This window comes from Microplitis mediator, chromosome 8 (assembly GCF_029852145.1).
Source record: "Microplitis mediator isolate UGA2020A chromosome 8, iyMicMedi2.1, whole genome shotgun sequence".
NCBI lineage: Eukaryota > Metazoa > Arthropoda > Insecta > Hymenoptera > Braconidae > Microplitis > Microplitis mediator.
In genome coordinates, this window is record NC_079976.1 from 10,725,219 (window position 1) to 10,749,825 (window position 24,607).

General features: G+C 31.7%; 1 protein-coding gene across 13 annotated transcripts in view; it reads right to left on the reverse strand.

Annotated features, from left to right (window-relative positions):
• LOC130673438 (protein unc-13 homolog B-like) overlaps positions 1-24,607 on the reverse strand; it is a 167,007-nt gene that overhangs the window by 57,601 nt on the left and 84,799 nt on the right. For 8 of the 13 annotated variants that reach the window (XM_057478445.1, XM_057478449.1, XM_057478446.1 and 5 more), the window contains exons 2-3: positions 10,974-16,800; positions 1,073-1,116 (exon numbers count right to left, since the gene is read on the reverse strand). In XM_057478445.1, coding sequence (XP_057334428.1) covers positions 1,073-1,116; positions 10,974-16,550 — 5,621 coding nt within the window. In that variant the 5' untranslated portion in view covers positions 16,551-16,800. The remainder of the gene's footprint in view (positions 1-1,072; positions 1,117-10,973; positions 16,801-24,607) is intronic. The other 5 variants (XM_057478453.1, XM_057478454.1, XM_057478452.1 and 2 more) reach the window with 1 other exon arrangement.

Sequence of the window (24,607 nt, forward strand, 5' to 3'; positions counted from 1 at the left end):
CTATTACAATTGAATTTTTTTGAATACGTTTTCATTATTTAAAATTAAGTATTAAATTTTCAAAAATGGAGCAGTGATCACAAATGCTACTTTTACCCCATATAAACCTAAACTTTTCGCAAGCAAAGTATTGCTATATTAACAATCTACGATTTTTCAAACTTTAGATGATTACTATGACCTAACGGTATTGCTCTAACAGCAATATGTTTTTTTGCAGTGTAAATATTTATTGGCTATAAAATCAAGTTTAAATAAATAGCGTCATTCATAACAATAAAATTGTTCGTCAGTGCAATAACTTTTAGATACTGACTATACTACCCGATATTTAGATCAAGCTTATATTCTCTTTCAACATAAATCATGTTTTTCTTATTTATCCGGAAACTATATAATAGACTAAAACTGACAAAAAGTTTTATAGTTTCTCAATTTCACGTAAAATTTGATAAAACTTAAAACCTATTATCACTTTTAAATTTATCCTATTCTTTAAAACTGTCAACTTGTTATTTATGTAAATTATTACACGAGTTATTTCGCCTGGAAATTTTGGGCTGAGTATTCAAATGTATTTTGTACGCGTCCTCCAAGTTTTATAAATTACACATACCGATGAGTTTCGTGTATTATGAATAGATGAAAATAGGTCCTAATAATTTTACATTTATAACTTAACTTCATAACATAAAGTTTTAAAAAGTTCCAATGCAGTCAATTAGAATTATTTTAGACCAAATAAAATTACAACCAGTGTTCTAAGAAGTATAAATTGAGTTTAAAGCAATATGGGGTAATATAGACGGCTCATTCTACCTCACATTAAAAATTTATATTTTTTTTTTTGTCAATTTATTTTCGGATTAAAACAAATATAATTTTTAAAAAATCACACTGACATATATGATTTTTCGGCGGCTCATTTACCCCTTCTTCTTTCAATTCATTAAAGAATTAAAAAATAAAAATCTTTTCTTTTATAGTTAGACTTGTAGTGGGAGTAGTTTTAAAAAAATGAACTCTAATTAGTTTAAATAAAAAAAAAAAAAAATAATGAAATTAAACTCACCCATTAGCTCGACCACCAGATTCACCTCCAGCGCCACTGCCATTCTAACAAAAAAAACAATTTTATTATTAGTATTAAATTAAGTATTAACAATTACAATATACATAACAAAATAACATACATTTTTTTTTATATAAACATTAATATTAAATTAAGTGCGAACAGATTAATTACAACTAAATCTTATTTTAACCATCCACTGAGTTTAATTCAATTATTTAATTTTCCTTTTTAAAAACTCAGTGAATGATTATAATGCTTTGCCTCAACTCCTCATTCTTAATTAAAAGTTTGGAAGAAAAAACGAAAAGAAAAAAAAAAAAAAAAAAAAAATAGGAAACACGCGAAATTGCGATCGTGTTTTCTCGCTACATCATCTCGTGCTACTTCCTATTTTTTTTTTTTAATTTAACCATCACAATACCAGTACATAGTTTTCTTGGTTCTCAAGCTTTTCAGTTTATTTTTATCAACTTATTTCTAAGCTTTTATTTATTTTATATCAAAGCGCAATCGTGTCAGTATCGATATAAAAAAAAGCCATTATTGAATCCACTGAAATTATTTTTTTTTGTAAAGTTAAAAAACATTAACTTCACTAAAACAATAATGTATATAAATAAAAAGTATATCTACAATACATATATGTATAAATAAATTGGTATAACAACATTTAAATAATCAATATTTTTAATCTCATTATTTTATAAAACGTTTATTATTTGAATTACTGACAATGATTGGCTTTAATTCCGTTCGCTTTTTTTTTTTTTTTAAATAATAATATAAAAAGTGTTTGACAACAACTTGTATAAATATATCACGTATAATTCACATCATTAATTATTATTGTTATTTTTTTTTTCATCTTTTGTTGTTCTGTTACAGTAGAGATAGAAATATAAGTTAAACTTATGGATAGCATAACAATAAATAAAATTTGAGTTTTTTAAGCCGCATTATTTTTTTTAATACCAAACTTTCAAATCTAGTCTATTCGTATTTGCTCTCTTATATGTATATTTTTTTTTTCTTTTATTATTGGTGTTCTTATATTTTTAGCGTTTTTTTTTTAAGCCCTTGGTTATTTTATTTTCTTTGCTTAGTTTACTCTTTTTGTTTAGAGCCCAGCTGCTCCCGATACCCTGAAACGCTAAAATACGAGGAAACTGGAAGTATACGGTAAAAACTACGTACCCGAGGGTGTCTTAAAAAAAAAGAATTGAATTAAGAAAATTACATAAAACATTATTAACAACTTGGAAGTTTGTTGTTTACGTAAATAAAAATATAAATTTATAAACTATTTAATCTCTTCAATTCTGAACCCCGACGGATTTTATTTACGGTTGCTTTTATGTAGTGTTACCGTAATTTTATCATATTTATGGTTATTAAGTACTAAAACATGGCAATATATGGTTATCAAACATAAATACACGAAAAAGTTATGTATAACATAAATTTATTATAAATTTACGAATATTTTAGTGTTATGGTGTTCTGGAGAATATAACGGTAATTGTTATTAAAAATTTATGGTAAATATGCTATAAAATATTGAAAATATGGTAATCTGGTAAAAGGTCTAAAATACTGTATTTTACTGCAATTCCCGGTCAATAAGCGATATACAATATGTACCGTAAATTTTACGTTATTTTACTTTTAGGGTGTATTTACACCTTAATAGCAATTGTTAAATAAAACATTTATAGTCATCTATAGAAAATTTATGATGAATATCATGTAAATTATCGTGAAAATTAAAAGACTGTACTCTTGGGTACTTTCACCAATATTTCGGTGATTAATCGCTAATACAGATTTTATCAAAAATTTGATGGCGATTATACGTTACTATACTGTTACGGTATTTTACGTTTTTACGGTGATTGTTACGGAAATTTTCATGGTGAGTATATCGTAAAACATAATTATTTACTGTCACACGGAAAATTAACCGTAAAATTAGTCAAGTATGGTAATTTGGCAAAAAATCAAAGAGACCGTATTTTAGGATAATTCACCGATATTCTAGTTATTAACCGTCCGTATAATATTTACCGAAAATTTAATGGTGATTAGACATTACTGTGCTGTCACGATATCTTACATCTTTACGGTAATTTTTAAAGGGAAATTTTACGTTGGATTCACCGCAAAACACAGTAGTTTACCTGATAGGAAAGATTAATCGTAAAACTAGTTGAATATGGCGCTTTGGCAAAAATACAGTTCAAAATCGAACATACCGTATTTTGGGGTAAGTTACCGATATTCACGGTAATTAATCGTTTGTACAGCCTTTACAAAAATTGAACGATGAATATCGTTTCTGTACGATTACGGTAATCTCTATGAACAATTTTGCCGTGAATATACAGAACAACACATTAATTTACCGTAACTGTGTAAATTAACTTAAAAACTAGTGAAATACGATAATCTTTCAAAAATAAGGTAAAAATATAATAATTAAGCGGGGGCAGAGGCAGCCCTTCGGTTCGCGTGTGACTCGGGCGATCACCAAAGTTAAGCGGCATCGTGCATGATTGCTACTTGGTTGGGTGACCGCTTAGCCACGGGTTAAGCTTGAGCGGAGGTCTCTGTGCGCTAGGCACGGACTGAAGATCCAGTGATCGGTAAAATGGGAATTCTATCCATCACTGGAACTTCGCCCGTTCCGAAATAACTGTGCTGGCAAGGGTTTTCTCTGTGGTTTCTCCTTGCCGCTATACTCCCACAGCAAAGGTGGGTGTAGGGAATCCCCGTAATGATGCAGTACAGTATAAGCACAAGTCGGGTCACAGCCGCACAAATTGGGTATAAGGAATAATGAGCTTAGGAAATTAAAAAGCAAGGGATTTATAACGATATATCCTGTAAGAAACTAATAAGTTGTACAGTGTAGGAAAAAATAATAAATTTAATAATGAAACAAAAAAAGTAGAAAATAATAAAATACCATATTTTACAGCAATTTACCTATGGTTCGCGATTATTAACCATATCAACAGTATTTAACATTATTGTATCTTTGTTCCGTATTTTTATAACAGTTCAGTGCTATTACAGTGAATAAAATCCATCAGAGAATCTCTCGGGACGTCATAAAAATTTATTCAAAAAAAATTTTTAATTAAGTCTTGTTTCAACTACTGTACTAAGGGATTAATTAGGCCGCTATTGACTGGCGATATCACTACATTATTACTCATTAAATATTTATCTACGAAGCTGTTAGCTATTATTTTTTCTACTAAATTCTCGTTATATTTTATGATATGATGAATGATATGAAAGAATGATAATTATTTGACGGCTTAATCAAGTCCGATCATATGATGAATGTATAGATTTTGTGATTAACAACAAAAGAAATAAAAAAAGGTGGTTTGATGATAGTTAAGTATTAGTATATTGTATTAAATATGATACGAAGATCGATAGATAGGTTGTCATGTATAACTAAAAGCTTGAACGTCGCCCGTGGCCCCTTAATACCTTATTATAAGTCATGACCTCGCTATAATACCGATCAACTCAGATTGATCGTTAAATCCTCCCTTAAATTTACTTTAGCTATGCTGTCATCAACTCGTGACACTGATGCCCGGATTTTAATCCTCACAACGTCATGGTTTTTGTTTTCTTAAACGAGATTTAACTTCCACCGCTGGTTTAATGATATGATGATTTTATTACTGATATATGATTAATGATTATGGTTAATGGTTAATGGTTAATGATAAATGGTTTTTGTTTTACACGACCAAGAGATTTTTATTTTTTGGACTAACGGTAACTGTTGTCTTTATCGGTGACTAAGTTTATGGTTATTTACTAAACAGTCTTTATTAATCTACGCTCGTGTTAGTTTCCGTTTACACCAGGGATTAGTTTGTTAGGAAACTTTGCAACAAGTATTACGATTTAAAGTTTATTTTGATAACTTTCAAAAAAGTTATTTAAAAAATTTAATCTCTTGTAATTTTCTTTTGTTGGAATTTTTTAAAATTTTTTAAAACATTCTCATAAATATTCTATCACGACTTTTGATATTACGAATTATTTTCTATAACTGCATTTTTTTGATCTCAAGAAATTAGAAATTTTTTTAAACTCGGATAATTTCGTTATGCAAAATTCTGGTATTTTTGTGATTCCAGAAAAACTTTCGTAAACAAACTTCAACATTTTGATTGAATTTTCAATATTTCTAGTTTTCTCAATCATTCCATTGGTCAATAAAAATTATTAAATAATTTCATGATAATTTTTTTTCTTAATTTCAGAAATATTTTCATAAATTTCTAAGTCAAAATCGAAAATTTCTAATTTCACTAGTCTATGGCCATTTTCACAGTTTTCCAAATGTTAATTTAATTCCATTAAGTGAATTTTGTAAATAAAATTTTCTTAAATTTTTCTCATTTTTAAATTCTTTCGATTAAGAAAATTTTGCACGCTTTTAGAATAACCCGTCACAATATTTTTTTTTTCTAAACTTTTAATTCGCTAGAACAAAATAAAGCTTTTAGAAGTTTTATCAGAGTTCAAAAAACTTTTCTAGTTTCTAAAACATTCTAGTATTCAATGTCCGTACAAGTATTTCCAATTACATCAAAGATTTTTCTTTGAAAAACAAAAGTTAACCCAACGATTACTTGATTATTAATTAATAATTTTGAAGGAAAATTATATTAAACTTATCTTAGAGAATTAAATACAAAAGAAAAATTTTCATACTTCAAACTTTAAAAGTCGTTAATTAAACACTTTTATTTTTACCCTTTGCGCTCAAAGAGCGGTAATGATCTTTTTAACGTAAATTTTAATAAGTGTTTTGAAAACTAACACGAGTAATTTTATTTAATTAAATATATTCCTTAATTTATAAATTTATCGCCAGAACAATCGATGAGCCTCTAAAATGAGTACTGTTCATTATATGTAATTTATTAATTGACACCGAGCGATAACCGCGAGATTAATATATTACTAATAATTATAATCTATTAATATAGCAAATGCATTTATTATTTAAATATTTTATTTGTGCTAGCAGAAATTTCCTTAAATGTGCCTTTTTAATTTTTTTTTTTTCTATGTTGTAAATATTTAAAGAAAAAAAAAAAATTATTTTCTTTTTAATTCTATGTCGTAAATGTTCCAAAAAAAGTTTGTTTTGTAAGCGATGATTAAATATTTATCTCATAACAATGTAGGTTATTATTACCAAGTAATTATTATGTAAATTACCTCTGCAATGTAAAGTATTCTTCCGCACATGTATTCGCATTGTAATGAATATATAGTCAATAGTCATTATTATTATTATTATATATTTTTTTTTATTTTATTTTAAATTTATAATTTAATATAAAAGTGAGAAATTTGGTCTTTTATTCTCTCCCTGTTTTAAATATTTGTTTTTAATAATTTATTTTGTAATTATTGTTATAAGTAATTGATGTATAGTGAACTTTTAATTTTATGGCAATTAATCGATTAGTGGAATGCAGAAATAAATTTTGATTTAGTATGTGTTTTGTCGATTACGCGGATGGTTCACGTGCGCGCGCGCGCTCGTGTGTGTGTATGTGAAGGGCAAATTATACGGCTGATCAGAATTTGTGCTATTGAATTTAGAGCAACAGTAATTCCTACATCAAATCTCATGTGAGTATGATCTGCATTGCGTCCTGCGGATTATTATCTCCAGTAATTATGCCACCTGTTAATTATTGCAAATAATTTTTAAATCACATTTGTAATCGGTATAGTTAATTTATAACTTCTGAGATTATTAATTCTGATAGCTAAACTCAATCTGTTGACCAATAAACTGTTAACTCAACAGCTATTTTAATTACTTATTAAATAATAATTTATTTTAGTATATCAGTCAAAAGATTTTATTTTTGAACAGTGATATTTATTTATTTATGACTAGAAATTTTTAAAATACTTAGATTTTTTGGCTATGGTAAAAGACCCAATACTTAAAATAACTTGTCCGTTAGTTTTTGAAAATTCGTTAACAAAATACAAATCAGATTTTGTATATATATGTATTAGAGTTTCAATTATATAGTAAATAGATTCAAGTTCAATATTATGTGAATATTCAATTACTATTAATATTTCAAATGAATAAATTAAATACACCCGTAGCCGATTATGCAAAAACGCCCGGACTATTACTCGATTGCGCGAACACCAAAAACTTAATTGGGAACAAATGCATGGAGGAAATTGAGAAAAAATTAGAAAATTCAAAAGTGCATGTTGCCTACGCGTTTTATCTCATTTTTACAATAGTTTTTTTAAAATAATTAACTATAAAAGGTTTATTAGTATTATGTTTTCCACATCAAAAAGGATAATTTTGAGCTAAAAAAAAAAAATATGACGCGTGTAATAATAATACAAAAACACATTTTGTATTTCGCGCTCTTGGTGCAACCACTAGAATGACTGCATTGCACGTAGTACATTAAATGTATAGTAGATGATACTGTCACATCATTTAGATGAAGATAGGTAGTGATAGTATATCCCGTGAGAAAGAAGAGGACACAAACAAAACAGAGAGTTCTATGTCGTGGAATTGTAGGTTTTTAGATTTTATTAATTAAAACTAAACAATAAAAATTAAGATAGTGAATTTTAAGAGGGTTCTTCCAATCGAAAAAATGAAGATTTAAAAAAAAGAATTGAGTTAGTTGATGGTGTTTTTCAAAAGTTATCGTGTTTACGAAGTATCATACAAGATAATTGACGTACACGGAGAGAAAAATATCGCCAGATTAAGTATACGTATCGCTATTCTGGCTATACGCTGTATAGTCATCTTACTTAACGATACGCCGTATAGCCAATTCAGCTATACAGAGTATCCTCACAGGGGATAGTCAAAATGACGATCTGTATCCTTATTTTAGGCATTTTATGAATCGCTGACATGACTATTGCGCAAACTCTGTATTTAGGCATCCGGCAACCGAGAACAATGATACGTATAGGTAATTTAGCTATACTGATCCTCACGCTGGCAATACAGATACTTATATCAACGAAACTACACATCGTTACAAAGGCTATTCGTCGTATTGTTAAATTAAATAAACGAATACTTAATCTAAACTAAAAACGTATCTTTACTTTAACGATACTATAGATTATTAAATTAATATGAGAGTATTCCTAAATTAGGTATACGAATCGTTATTCTGACGAGACGTCATTTGAGGATACATTGGATAGTCATTCTGGCGATATTTTTTTTCTCCGTGTAAAAAGTTCTTTGGACTGAAATATTTATTTTTTAATAAGTTTATCGATGAATTAACTCAAAACTAAGTCAGAATTTAAGTTTAATGAAGCGTGCAAAAAAAATTACTTCATAATTCAGAGTATATCTGGGCCAAAACCAAAACAAGTACGAAAAGTACAAAAACTAATATCTTTTGTTTTATTATTTACTTTTTTACTTCCTGTTAAGATAATTAAAATTTTTCGAAAAAAGGCAAGTTAGTGATTTTCGGACGACTTTCGAAAACCGAGTTTTGAATCAATCTTGATGTTTTAAGGTCTTAGAAAGCTGCTCTGACTATTTTCCAGATGATGTCCGAGTGTATGTTCGAAGCAGCTTATTAATTCTTAGATTTTGTAAAAAATTGAGCTTGATCGGTAGAGTACATTTCGAGTTATTCCACAAATAAAATTAAAAAAAAATTCTTTTCGGATAACTATCAGGATACTTTTTCGATTGATTTCAAAATTTAATCAGCTCGTACTCTAAAATCCGAATTGAATGTCGTCTTGACCAACAGAATCGGATCATTCTGATTTTTTTTTTTTTAAAGTTAGGGGCTTAAAAATTCCATCGAATGCTGCATCATACATTAAAACCGGTTGATTAATTCAAAAGATATCGGTGACGAAATATTCAAAAAATAACATTAACTTAATTTTTTGAATTTTTTTAGGAGCTCGAAAACTGCGGGAAGTTTTGGGGCTAGTTTGCAGGGTTTACCGCTTTCCGAGACTTTTTTGTTTAAAAATTACTTGAAATTGAGTATTTTTTATCTCATAACCGAACAATATTTAGAAACAAAGAGTAATTATTTATCTTAGTCCCAGTTTACTCACAGAAGTAGAAAAAAATTTGTAACGTAATTCTTTCGTGTATAATGAAAAAAATAAATGAAATAATCTTCTTTGTTGTTAGTATTGAATTATTATTATAATATTATTAATTCGTTTATAGTTCGATTAAAATTAAACTGAGAAATATTAAAACACTTTAAACTTGTATTGCTTCAAAAAACATTGCATTAAAAATGTGTATCAGTGCTCACTATTTCAAACAATAATTAGAATTATTAGTTGTTATTAGTAATTCTTACCCTATAAAAATGAATTAGTGAAATTCACTGCGAATCAGTGGATAGTCACTATTTCTACAGCTATAAGTATACCACTAATTCAACTTATAGCTGGTTCCCAGTTAATATTCACTAATTCGAAGTGAATTTCACTGATTCGTTTTTAGAGAGTATACACTGTAAAAATTCTGGGGTGAATACGAATTTTATTTCAATGTGAATTCCGGAGTTTAAGAGAAATCGATCCACGTACAGAGTAAATAGGAAATTTTTCATAGGAGTTTTAATGTTTAAATAAAAAATTATCCGCTCCGTATTCACTCTGAAATAAATTCGAAAATTTTATACAGTCTATTTATTATTTGTTAAGTAACAGTTATATAATTATATATTAAATCAAAATTGATCGGCTACTGGGTCTTGATTAAGTATTAGGTCTGTTACCAATTCGACTAAGTTAAAATAAATTTTATTTGCGTTCGCGAAAAAAAAGTTCAATCCATGTTTTCAAAAACTAACATTATAAATATTTACAATAAAATTTTAAATAAAAAAAAGGCCATAAAACTTTATCAGCACCTATATTTCCATGATTGTTGTTAATAAAAATTTAAAAATGCAAGTGAATTCGATGTGAATGAAAGATAAAAAGCCATTGCCCCGTTTCCAACTAGATCAATAACTAGATTGTTTTTTTTTTTTTTTTTTTACTTTTAATTCTTTTTTATCTGTCACATTTAATTTTTTTTCGCTCCTGAGCTTGACATTTATTTAAATCTCTTGAGTTTTTCGAGTTAATGCCACGATTAAAACATGATTAACTTAACTCGAGATATTTTTCGGTATATAGGACTGGAGTACTCAGTACTGAGTACATTAATGTGGGTAGAGTGTACGCGGTCGGGTAGTTGCCTGGCTTTTTATTGATTTATTTTAATCTTAATGGATTGAAAGCACCACCAGGTTATTATGTTTTGTTACAGTACAGGTTTTATGTAAGCTTTCATTATTATACTGAGTCCTTTATTTATGCCAGACATCCCATAAACCTTATTGATCATTGCATTAATATTATTGTTATCATTATAATTATTATTAATATTATTACGTAGGACTTTAAAACTCCCAAGCTTTTTACTTAAAAACAATAATAAATACTTTACTTTATTATAATAATTTTTATCCTTAATTCTAATTTCGTTCAAATTTAAACTGCCGTAATTGACATTAATAGAGAGCAAATAACCAAAGTTGCCTCTTATTGACTTTGTTTCTTTTTTTTTTTTTGCATTAATTACAACCACCCGTTACTTAATTAATAATGAAATGTATAAAGTATATCGATAGAAAAGCATTAAAAAAATTGAAAATCACATTTACGAATAATCACAACAAAAGTGTGCTCGAAATATCTGCTAGGCCTGGTTAAAATTCCAAGACCAAGATCCGAATTTCGAGTACACTTTGTTGAGATTTTCGTGTCCTCACTTAATCATAATACTCACTGCGGGAGGAGGAGGAGGGACGACGCTTTCCTTGGCAGTGGCGTCTTCTTCTTCTTTGAGTTTTTCTTCAGCTTTGCGTTCTTTTAAAGCTTTAATGAGCTTCCACTTGGAACCAGGAGGTCCGGGACTTACTTGACCCTCTTTCAGGGTCGTGTCCGAGCTACCGCAGGACGATGAGTCTATTTTAATTTTAGGTAAACTTAGAGTCGCGGTTTCTGCACTTTCAGCTCCATCGCGTTCCCCTTCAAGGACGGTGCTCTCAGAGTCCCAACCACCGGGAATGCTGACGGATACTTCGCTGGGAGGAACACTGACACTTCCTTCGCGAGATAGTGAATCTGATCCTTGATGGAGAAGCTGCTTTTCGCTTTCTCGACGCATTGTTGATCCACTGGAACTCCGCCTAGATTGTTCTTCTAAGTCTTTGCGAAGATCTAGTTCTTCGTCTAATTCGTCCATCGAATGAACAGGACTGTCAGGTCCAGAAGTTTCCCCAGAAGAACCCTCGTCCATTGGTAGCAGAGCCGTTCGTTCATCACGACGTGCTTCCTCTTCGTGAGCCCAAGTGTGATAATCAGTGACCCTTGCAAAAACGGTTTCAACACTTTCAGCATTTTTTTTCTTAGGAATGGGTTTCCCGTCGTCTTCGTAAGGTCTCTGTCGATGCAGCGGAATTGCCCCATTTATTTTAGTGCCACGCAAACTATTAATAAGATTATTATCTTTTTTAATGTTATAGTCATTATTCTCTTCAATAATTTTATTACTATCTTCCTTCGGAATGGTCTTAAGTTTCAATTCCTTAAGTACGAATGACATACGCTGTTTAACATCCTCATCAGGGCAATAAGGAGCCTGTTCTTCATTTGGTTCTTCAACTAAAACTTGAGCCATTTCCATATCCATTTGTGACTGTCGTTCGAGTTCCTCTAGTTTCCTCAACTCATAACAATACCATTCATCTTCGGAGTCTATTGAATCCTCGGTGCTCTGTCTTCTGGAAGACACGCGGGATGTACTTCGATATGAATGAGTACTTCTGTTATCCTCGTCTCCTTCACCACTGCGAGAACCCGCCCAAGGTATTTCTAAAGACTGCTGGTGCCTTGGCAAAAATCTGTTGGTCACAAAACCAAAGCCCCGAGTGCTGGAAGCCGATGGACTTCCCTCCGATACTGGTGCTTCCTCGGACAGACTTGTAACCAGCTCTGGAGGCTTTGCACTCGGTATTTTTTCGTTTTTTTCATTAACACGATCTTGCTGCTGCTGCTGCTCTTCCTGCATTTCACCATCAATTGCATCATTACCTTCTTTAGAACCAACTGTTTCCTGCAGCTGTCCATCATCGGATTTTTTGTCAAAGGCATCTTCAGACGTTGGTTGATCGTCTGAGACTGTGGAAGACTGACGTTGTCGGTATTTACCTAAAGCTCTTGATACTGCGAATTCCATACTGGCACCTCCCATCATCGCAACTGGTAATTTAGGTGCCTTCTCATTTGGAGCCTCGTCGGAGCTTCCTGTCGAGCGTTTTATGTCACCAACTGTGGGGAACATGGTCGTAGAGCCACCGGAACCAGATCCTGTACTTTTTCCTGAGCCATCATGACCGTCTTCTGCGTTTGTTAAATTATCTGACAGCTCATGCTCACTATTTTCATGCTTACTGCGTAAATCTCGTTCCTTCATACGATCTTGAGCAGCTTGTAATTGTAATTGCTCTTGATGTTGTTGAATCTGTTGCTGTAGAGCAGCCTGTTGCTGCTGAAGATAGTCCAGATGTTGCTGCTGTGGAGACGGAAGCGTTGGATTCTGTTGCTGTTGCTGTTGTTGCATTTGTTGCTGCTGTGCAAGAGTGGGAGGAGTTTTTCGTTTTTGGCTCGCACGTACTTTGGCAAAGAAAGGAGGGTCTTGATTAATGTCCGACATTACGCTGTCCTCGTCTTCAGACAGGCCACTTTGTCGGCCGCTACTCCACTCAGTTTCAGATTGCTCGGGATCAGAGAGTGACTGGGAGTGATGACTTCGTCTTTTAGCTTTTTGTAAAATCCCTGAAACAGTTGAAACCAAATTATGCTTTTTCTTTTTTCGCGCCGCGTGCGATCTGCCACGGGATGTTTTAACTTCAACCGGCGCGGGCTCTTGTTGGCTTCCAGAATCCGAGACATCGAGATCTTCCCGGCGAACGCCACCTGGTAATGATTGACTTCTGTGGCGTTTGAGATGAAGATCTGGTAACCAATGACTCATTGAACTCATTGCGTTTTTAAGAGACGAGCCACGGCGTACTTTTTTTGGTACTTTTACTTCCTCACGGTCTTTAATATCTGCACTAATACTGATATAACCTGATTGTGATACGATAACATTTGAAGGATCATAATAACCCTGTTGGCCCTGAGTTTGGGCAATTACTTGTCTGTCTTTATCAACAACCATATATTGAGCCGGATGTTCACCGCCTCTAGGTCGTTGTCGATGTTGCTGGAAACTTTCTGATGCACTGCTTTCCGAACTCGTTAAACGCTGTGCATAAGCTTGTTGATATTGCTGCTGATAACTCTGTTGCGCTGTTTTCTGCTGCTGTTGCTGCTGTTGGTGATAATTCTGAGCTGCATAGTACTGCTGATGGCTCTGATAACTAGGTGGCTGTGGGTATCTACGATCATTGTAAGAACTCTGAGCATAGCTACCGTCCGAAGTCATTGATCTTATACTGGAAGAAGTTGAGTCATGAGGTATCTGTGACTCACGAAGCCAAGAGTTATTAATACTGTCCGTGGCTTCTGTTTGTGGAAGATTTGTGGAAGTCGGATAATAAGATAATGCATCAGTAATATTATCTGTTGGAAACATATTTGTTCTGTACATAGCATTTTTGTAAGCCATTCTATCACCGTAAGACATAACTCTTGTAGGTTTCCGGTGATGGGGATAACCAGAAAGTGCAGCCTCTGCGTACTGCATTGCGCTGTAGGCCTCTTGATAATTAGCAAAGTTTTCACCGCCATTAGCATTTCTATGGTAAAACTGATCAGCACTAGTAGTACGTGGCACTAAAGAGCGACTAGAACTACTTGGGCTGCTTGTATAGACGCCGGTAATGAAGTGTTGACGATTACCTGCAACCGAATAAATTGCTGGTTGGTCTGGACGATAAATCATGTCCATTGAACCTCCCGGTGTTACAGTATCATAAGTATGTTGGTGCTGAAGTGTTTGAGCGCGTCCACGTTTCTTCGGACTGGAATTAACTCCCCCTGCAGGAATTGATCCAAAACCGTAATCTTCTTTGGAAGCCGGAGATTTAGCGGTAGAGTATGGAACGTGATTTGCTAGCAAGTTGTGATTCGTGATGGCCGCAGTGACGTTACCAAAAACATCACGGCCTTCGGGTGTATCGTAAAGTGGTTCTTGGATGGCCGCTGTCGAAATAGTGCTGGTAGTTGACGCTGGAAGCGGAGGAATAGGGCTGACAGTTCTTAAAGCTTGATTAGCAGTAATAATTGACCTGGTGTGATCCAGCGAGTAGGAAGTCAACATCTTAGAGATCGAGGTCTTTGGCGAGCTAGGAGACTTATCCATGCCGCTCCAATTACTTATTGAGGACAGTCCAGAATCAGAAATGGCGGCCATTATATTTGAAGGTTTGGTAACGTGTTTAGGTGATGCACGAGGTGATTTTGGTGACAGTGGATGAGACGAGAGCCTATCTTCCGTTAATTTCTCAGTACTTCTCAAAAAGTTACTACTGGGACTTTGAACTCGCTTAAGTTCGCTCTCATGCTGGTCCGCTGGGTCACTGGGCATAATAAAATTGTCACTAGAATCACGGGGAGCCGGTGGAGGTGGCGAACTAGGCGACGGGCTCGGCGGGGTTCTACTCTCGGGGAATTCAAAGTTAAGTCTTGCTGCGCTGCCGAAATAACCATCGTGACGTGTACGTAGACTTTGAACACTATGAATACTGTGGATACTATGGACGCTGTGCTGACTGCCAGCTGACAGTGTTGGCGACGGAATTTTATCAGTAGTAGTGCTATAGCCAATAGTGGATGACGCGCAGGTTACTGCAACGAAACTCTCGGCCATCAAATCCGTAAGCTCTTTATTTTCCGCGTAGCCTTTGGCAAAATTACCCGGATCAATAGGCAAAGGCATTACAGGTTCAGGACTTTTTTCCAAAAGTGATGTAGTGTAACCTAAACGCGGTGGTGTATAAGTCGATGTACTGTGAATAGATGATGAGTCTAAATGACTCTTTGGTGTAGTACTCAGTCTTGGAGATATGGACCTTGCGGTAAAATCACCGTCTGTTGCTAGTCCCGAGTCTGTACTAACACGAGATATGGATCGGCCCGTGGATCCTGGACTCTTGGAATACGTCCAATTGTCAACATCAGTCTCAGCATATATTTTACGTAATTGTTCATCTATACTACTGGCTTCCTCAGCCAATTTAGCTTCTGTCTCAGAATTATACTGGTGGCGTTTAGGCGACTCCATTAGTCGAGTGTTAAGTTCAATTAAATCCTGTGAGTCTTTTTGTAATTTACTAGTCAATTTATCAAGCTCATGAAGTTTTTCCAGCGCAACTTGGTCCAGTGAACTTAATTTCGACAATTCCGCTAAATCCTGTTCACTGACACAAGGTGTGTTTCCCCGATAACTTTTGTAATCAGCAGCACTAAATATTTCACCTTCGTCCGCATCAGTATCTTGCTCTTTGTTATCTGATTTCTCAACAACAACTTCTTCTTTACTTTTATTTTTATCTTTATCCTTATCCTTACTTTTGTCTTTGTCGTCTTTATCTTTAGCCACTTTATCCCCCGAAAATGTTTCTTCCTTCTTTCCATTCGAGTCGTCAACATCTTCAGCCTCTTCCCAAATCATTCCCAGCTGGGAAGCCGGCCGTGAAGTTTCACCACAAATCAAATCCTCCCGATAAGCATTATTCAAACTACGATAGAATGCTTCATCAGGCATAGCAACTTCCTCCTCAAGAGTCTCTAGCGTCTCCAAGTTTCTAACACTCCGATGCATGTCCGCTATCGCAGCAACAGGACCACTCTCATGGGAAGTAATACCATGCATACGTGCTAGTTCCTGCTGTGCCAATTTCTCTCTCAATACACTAGTATCTTCAATCCCCATTGACGGCCCCAGACTCTTGGCAATGGCATCCAATTCACCAACAGATCCTCTCTGACCAGGAGCCTCTTCAATAGCATTTACCGGAGCACTTCCCCCGCCATTTCCGCCACCCTGCTGACTTCCACTTGCATAGAATTCAATTAATTGACTAATCACAGTCTGCTGCTCATAAAGCAACCCCTCCAACTTCTCCAACCTTTCCCACATTTTAATATACTCTTGGCTCAATAAATCCAATGCACGCCACGCATACTTTAGCTCCGTTTCAAGAATGTTTAAACGCTCACCCAAACGTTCCATGTAATCACTGATAATGTAGTCGACATTACCGTCACCAGTTAGTCCTGTGTAACTCGGCATTGTTGAATGTTCTGGTGCCGGGTTGCCAGATCCCGGTCCACTTAATCTCGTCGTATCCATTATTAATTTCTTATTTAGCCTTTGGATTAACAATCTTATTTATTGAAACACTTGTTTCTAAGTGAGAAACATTTCGCGAAATCAAATCGGGTCTTGCATCTCAAATTTTCTAATATAAAACACTTGTTTAAAAATAACTATACGCTCCAACAAATAATCCATTTTTTATAAGTCTTTCATTGCACTTTTAAATATTATTATTATTGTTATTATTATTATTGTTTCACTGTAGCCAGTCTGTCACCAAAATCTGAAAATAAGAAAATACGTTAGCATACAAATATTTCGATGAGAAAATGTTCCATGGTAACTATTTTGTTATTATTTTGCTTCAATATGATATGAGAAACAAAAAAAAAATAAAAATCCGACATTGAGATTAAAAAGGAAATAAATTTACATTGGAAATGTTTATTTATCGGTAGATATTTTCCGATCAGTTTTTCCCAGTCGAGTAGCAACAGTTCTGATTGCTTCCTATGTAATCTCAAAGTATCGATTCGTTCCAGCAAAATCGGCTTTCACGTCCGTCACTTTCAGCAAAACCGTTTTACAGTTTTAGTTAAAACGTTAATAAAAAATGACATCGAATCGAATCTATTTAAAATTCAACGTAATTATTTATCTGATTTGTTGAGTATTGAGCATTAAGTATAATGGAGGAGAATTAAAGATTTAAGATTAAATACGGAAAATCCTTTTTTAAATTAAGCGTATTTATACATCAGTCTGTTTACTTGGTAAAAATAAATTGTTCGTGCTAAGAGTACTTTTAAGATAAATAAACACGATTTTAAAACATTTCAGTCAAGTCACCTAGAAACAACTAATGCTTTTCTATTTTATTTATTTTTTTTATTTATTTATTTTAAACCGTTAAGTCTGTGTCCGTATCGATTTATCGAAGCCTTTAGGGTGTTTACGGCTTCCGGATGGACTGTAATTTTTTTTTGTCCATGCAGTCATGATAAGTCACGAGTCAATAAAAAACAAGTTAAACAAAAACAAAATAAAGTTTTGACATGAAGAAAGAAAATCAGTCACATAATTACGATGTTTTTTTTTTTTTTTTTTTTTTTTTTTTTTGTTATAAAAAAGTTTCTTTGTTATTATTGTTTACTGTCGTTGTTATTTTTAGTGGGTAGGTTTTGAACTTAAGGAGCTTACAGTAATAATAAATTTTAATTTTCAATTTCGCAGTACGTGAACTTAAAGTTGGCACAGTGCCAACTCTTGTTCTCGCGTCTGCTTTCTGATCGCACTGAATATGACGGAGACGGAAGTATCTATATTTAACGGTACTTTTAATAACTGTTAAGGTTTTGATTTTAAGTACAAGTTTTAATGATAAATTAAGCTTAGTAACTTTTTAAAAAGTCAACGAGCGAAATTTCAAGGGTTTCATTTCAAACCCTTATTTAAAATTTTTGTCAGGCCACCTGGGCACTGCATACTCACGAAAATGTTGTTGTTTGTACAATTAAATTTTAATTGTTTTTATAATGGGTTTAGTAATTTTATCATCTAATTTATTAAAGAAAAATGTTAAATTATTTTAAATATGCAATAAATTAATAGTGAGTGCGTATAAAAATAATGTTCGCTTCAAATTAGAAATGAAATATATAATTAAATTAAATTATTGATAATCTCGGATTTAGGTTGAATAAAGTATAAACAGGGATCGTAAACTATTAATATTTATTAATGTACCAGAATTGTTTTATTATTTTTTATAAATTAAGTATTTAAAATAATTAAAAATATTTTTAAATACATACTTATAATTATTTGAACAAAATATATTTTTTAAAGTAATAATTAAAAAATTTTAATTGCTTTAACAACAACAACAACAATAAAATGTACCAAGCAAGGCCATCGTGAAACAACCAGTCAACTTTGAATCTCAAAAAAAATAATTCAACAATTGCACGTTTAACTTTTACGAGTTATAACTTATAGGATTATATTTTTCGTTACCGTCATCCGAGGATTTTTATCAAGAATTCAATAATCTATAGAAATTTATTCAAATACTTTAAACATTAAACTAATAATTAACATGATACAACCACTAAAACTCCCACGTAATTTTATTCACATACTAAATCAAGACTTTTAACTCATCATAACTTTTTTAAGTCTCATCCTATAGGATATATCATAATTTTCATTTCATCATTTTTTATAAAAAATTTAATGCCCTACAAATTTGTGTAAAGATATTTTTAACAACAAACCAATATTTTCTGATATAATCACTTTAAAAAAATAAATTATTTCTCTTGCTATTTTTAGTGAAATTTCTTAATTATTAAATTACTTCCCGGATATACTTATTTCTCAAAATAAAATGTATGGGTTTTATTACATAATTAGGTAATTATTAATGAGTCTATGACATGGAAATTATTGCAGAATATTAAAAAAAAAATGTAAAAATTAAAATAAATTAAATTGAACGGTAGTAAATTTGTGAGTTGAATGGTAATCGAGTAGCTGTAATTTATTTTAAAATTGTAACTTATTCCAGTAAAAATGGTTATTTACTTGACGAGTCATTAAACAAACTTAAGCCTCCGGGTAAAAAGAGCGTTTCTCGCTCTTTTTTTACGCCGTCATTTATCTTGTTTGCAATAGTAAGTAAAGAGTTTTTCTTTTAAAAATATGACAAACATGTTCGCTTAAAGCCCTGGTTTTAAACTATAAAACCTGCATTCGCTAAGTATAATTTATTAAGGTCATAAAAAATAATGAATTATTATACTTTTAGTTAAGAAACATATAAATTTGTGTATATAAACACGTGTTTGTAAATTTTCATTCGAAGAAACTCAAGTAAGAGAGATAAAAAAAAATGTTTTGAGGGTATTTCTGATTCGTAAGATATTCAGCCTTTGATGTCTCGGTCCGAAAGGAGGACAGCTTTAAAGCTCGCGCCAAGAGGATAGTAAAGAAAATCTAATTCTTGATCGGGCTCAAGCCTCTTTCACTTTGTGTATCTATGTAATTCTACACTACCAAACATAGTGCAGCTAAAAGAAAATAAACTTTTTTTTAAAACTGAATTCTAAATAAGAAATAGGTTGTCTTTGAAATTCGATATCTCGAAAACTGACGGAATTTGATCAATGAACTGTAAAAATTTAACCTTAAGATTTGATCTTTCCAACGGAATTGTAAAAATATTTTTATTTTTAGCAGTATTCAAAATATGAATTTTTGAAATTTGGAATTTTTAAATGTAGCGCAAAAATTTATCTTCACAATTTGATATCTCAAAATCTAAATATCAGAATTAATTTTTACTATTCAAAAAAATATTTAATATCAATAACATATTTACTTGCATCTGATAATTATTTTTTTCAGACTAGTACGTAATTTCAATATTGTATGAGACTTTTTAAGAATTTAGTTGGACAATAAACATTTATAACAATCAGATTGAAAAATTGGAATCGGTTCAAAGAAAATTTTTCAGCCATATCAGATACCGTAATAGCAGGAGGGGAATCTTTTTTGACAGACATCAAGCCTATAAGTATACGGGGCTATCTTCCTAAGCTGATAGGAGAAAATATCTAACACTGTGCTGTGGGTTTAATATTATTAATGGGCATCTTGATGCCTCAGAGCTGCTTGATATATTTGGTTTTGCTGTGCCAAACATAAACCTGAGATCTAATAGGATAATGGAAACTCCTCTAGTAGAAGATCACGTTTTTCGACACGCTTTCTACTATACAGAATTTCCGAAATTATCAATGAAGATGCAACAGAAGTAGATTTTTTTTAAACTGAGAATTCTGGTCATGGTTTTTGTTTTTGCTATTATTATTGTTATAGTTACGCTGATGAGTCATTATTCACACTTTATATTACTTTCGTTATTATTCCTATGTATAATTATCGAAGGGCGTTTAAATAAATAAATAAATAAACTTTAACGCAGCCATTAAAACATAACATATCTTCCCGTGCTCTAATAAACTATCTTATTATTTATTTTCTTCCGATTTCGTAATTATATTTCCCATATCTAAATTACTTAAAAATTACAATTAGTGTCAAAAACGGGATTCGAATCCACGCCTAATATTGACTGTGTACACTCTAGATAGAGAAACTCAAGACAGGATAAGTCTTTTTCCTTTTCTTGTGTGTCCAGATAACAGCAAAATAACAAACTGAACAAAACAATTTTTTCGATTGCTAACAACGCCATCTGGTTGTCAAGAAAATAACAAATTGAAATACTTCTTATTTGAAACAAATTTAATTCTGTTTCTAAAAGTCATGAAAATCGAAAGAGATTAGAATCAAACACATTTTAGTTCTTAAAACGATGTCGGTCGTCGTTGAAAAGCTGTAATTCCGGCGGCAGTTGTTTTAGGAAAACGTTTTGTTTAGTTCGTTGTATCGAAATGCCTACTTAAATTTTTTCCTGTGTGTCAAAGGCGGGATTCGAACCCACGCCCAATATAGACTGCATATATTTTAAAATCTAGATATAGGGGAGAGCCTAGATAAGAATGAGTTACTTTCTCTACTTCTTTTTTTTTGTACGTTCAAAGCAATAATACGGTTCGTTACTTTTTAAGAAAACACTGAGGAAAATTTATCAGCCCAAATACTGTACTTTTAAATCTTTTGTAAAAATTTTGTTTTCTTCAACTATTTATTTTTTCGAATTATTTCGTTAAAAACCAAAGAAAGTCGGAGCTAAAATAGGTCATGACCATAAAATAAGCTTTTTTTCTGAAAATCGTAAGCTAGTCTAGAGGCTGATCAACTTGTTCCATTTTTCAAAAGTCCCTAAGCGATCTTAAAACCCGAAAAAGTAATAGAGATCTATCCTCTACCAGTGTAGATCTAAAATATGAATCAGATCTCTGAAAATCTCTGATGATTTCGGCAGATCGTGAATAATTTTAGCCTTACGGCGATTCTAAAGATCTCGAATTGTGAATAATTTTCGAATTTGGGTGATCTCAAAAGATCTTCACAAATCTCAGCAGATCTAAGATTTCACAATAATATCACTGGAGATCTATTTAGATTTATGGAGATCTACGCAGATCAGCAAGTTATAAATATCAATTCTTATTAAAGCTACAGAGATTGCTGGAGATTTCTGACGATTTTCGTGAATTTCCACAAATCTTCATAGATCTCTTGAAAAAAAAGTCCTGGCGATTATGAGATCAACCTTGATCTTATTAGATCTGCTAAAAGTAACGTAGATCTAATTTTTAAAAATTCGTATTTCCGTAGATCTATAAATCTAAATTATTTTTTCCCAGGGCAAAAAAAACATTGTGTCAAAAATGTCTCATTTTACCTCATGGTTCACTATACTAATAAAAGTAAGAACAATACAAAGAATACTGAAAAAAGGTGTCAAACATAATGGCCTTTTCTATTAGACCAATTTAGCCAAATGTATATCGAAAATATGATGATGCCACGCAAGCTCTTGTTATTCGATAACCAGAACACGCGCCATTCATTCTCCAATATACAATATCCATTCCAACGTTACGGATATGCATACAAAGATGAACAAAATGCAGATATCAAAAAAAAAAACCTAAAATTACATAAATAGCAATTTTTTTTTTATCTTCAATACACCATTGAGTTAAACAGGACACCTGATACTTTTGTTATATCATTGGAATACACGATTAAAAATATTTCTAGCACAGCATCGAGCTATCATTCAATAACGTGTAGGAGTAATTTCATCGCTTTGTATACAAACAACTATTGTTATTATTATTATAGAGTAAATAAAATATAAAACAATAATAATAATAGTAATAATAAATATAAAAACTAGTTGACTTGTTAACAGGAAACATGCGAGTTGGGTCACGCATTTCTCGCCTCCTCATATACATGTATATTTAAATGTATAACGAATTTAATGAGAAATGTCCATTAGCACGAAGCATACTGCTTTGCTTTCCATCATAGACAAAGAGAATAGTTGTTATGATTTTTTTTTGTTTTGTTTACAAATAAGAAAATTTAATTTCATGTAGTTTAAATATAAATTATATGTTATTATTATTATATTTAATAGGTTGACGTCCTTTTTAGTATTTTATTATATTGCATGGATCTCTCGGGCAAAGAGAACGCGTGTGCCAGTCCTGGGCACTGAGAAGATCAATATTCGGTGAGCATCCGAAACTACGAGATACTCTCGAGCTAGAGAGTTCCCTTTCCCAAGTACTCTGTACTATTCTCCCTTTTACTACAATTTATATATATATATATATATGTCTGGGCATATCTACTTTTGTATGCAGACAATACTTTTCTATTTTTTTTTAACATTATTTATTTTCTGCCCGACCGCAAAAGTTTTTTTTCTTAAAAAAAAAAAAGGGAAAATTATTTTTTAAGACGAAGGAAAAAAAAATGATGATGGTTAAATTGGATAAGGAAACCACTAGCTTTTTAAAGAACAAATGTTAAGTGTGTTCTGTTTGTGGAATAATTATTTTGAGGTAAATTATTAATTTTAATGCATTCATATTTTAAACATTTGGTGATATAAAAAATTGATTTAGATTTAAATTCAAGGATAATTTTGACATGAAGATAAAAATTAAGGGAATCGCGTTTCTGGTACAGTGGAAACAGAAACAAAAGTCTTAGATTTTGAGAAATAGTAAGTTCATGTTTATTGTTGTCATGTCGAGTCGATATTTATGTCCGTTTTTTGCGAACTAAGAAAAACTTTTATGGGAATTGACTGGAAAATATTGATGTTTGTCGGCCATTTTAGTTTTATATAATTTTAAATGGCTAACATGTATTTTTAACATTTTTCTACTTCTTTTAAGAAAACAAAGCTTGTGAGTTTTTATTGGCTTCAGAGATGAATGCGATGTTTATAATGTCGAACGGAAACGATTTTTAATTCATTTTTATGAGCTAGAAAATTATTTGACAATGAAGCGAAAATGGAATAATAGCCGTAGATTTGTAATTCAAAATTTCTAATAAAATATTAGAGATAAGGTTAAAATGTATCAAAACAATTTTGTAAAAAATTGAATTGCCGACAACAAAGTTTCTATACATTTTTTACGTATTTTTGATAATTTAATCCTAATTTCAATTTTAATTACTCAGTCTCGAAGTTCAGAAATTTTTAATTTTATAAAGAATTTTCATTTTAAAACTCTAATTTTGGCTAAACTATCAAAGATATGAAAAATATATATCAATACAATTTTGAAGGAAATTAAATTTTCTACAAATAAGTTCTAATACATTTCTAATGTATCGTTGATAATTTAACCAGAATTTCAATTTTAAATACTTAGTCTCAAAATTTATTAATTTTTGATCTCGCATAAAGTTTTCACTTTCAAACTCAGATTGTGAGTAAACAATCAAAGATATGAAAAAATATGTTAATACAATTCTATAGTAAATCCAATCTTATATGAATAAATCTCAAATTTCATTATGATAACAAATAAAATATCGATCTTTATAATTTTCAATTTGAAAATTACCTTGGATTTAAAATTGCTCACCTATGGAGACTTTAGTTTCATAATCAAGACATAATTTTTATGAGACTGATAAATTTTTCTTATATGCATACATGTATATTTATGTATATATACGTTGGAAAGAAAGTATTATAATTTTAAAAAGTAGCGGTTCCCTTAAGAATCGATAGGTAATATTTAATAGGAATTTAAAAAGGTCATTGGGTATCACGGAATCCCCCTGTGGGAAAAGAATTCAAGGATTTCGAATAAGGATCGGAGTCACGGGAGGGGGAATATTAGTTTTAAAATTGAATAAAAAATCTTAAATATAATAAAAAAGAATGGTAGATAAATAAATGACGATAATTACTAATGAATTGAATAGTATTTTATTAGATGGGTTTGAATGAATTGAAAAAAAAGTGTAGGTGGGCAAAGGAATCAATGTCCAATTTGCCGGCGCGTAATTTCCTGGGAATGCCACTGGGATAGAATGAGTGTGATCGATACTATAACGAGTACTGCAAAGGG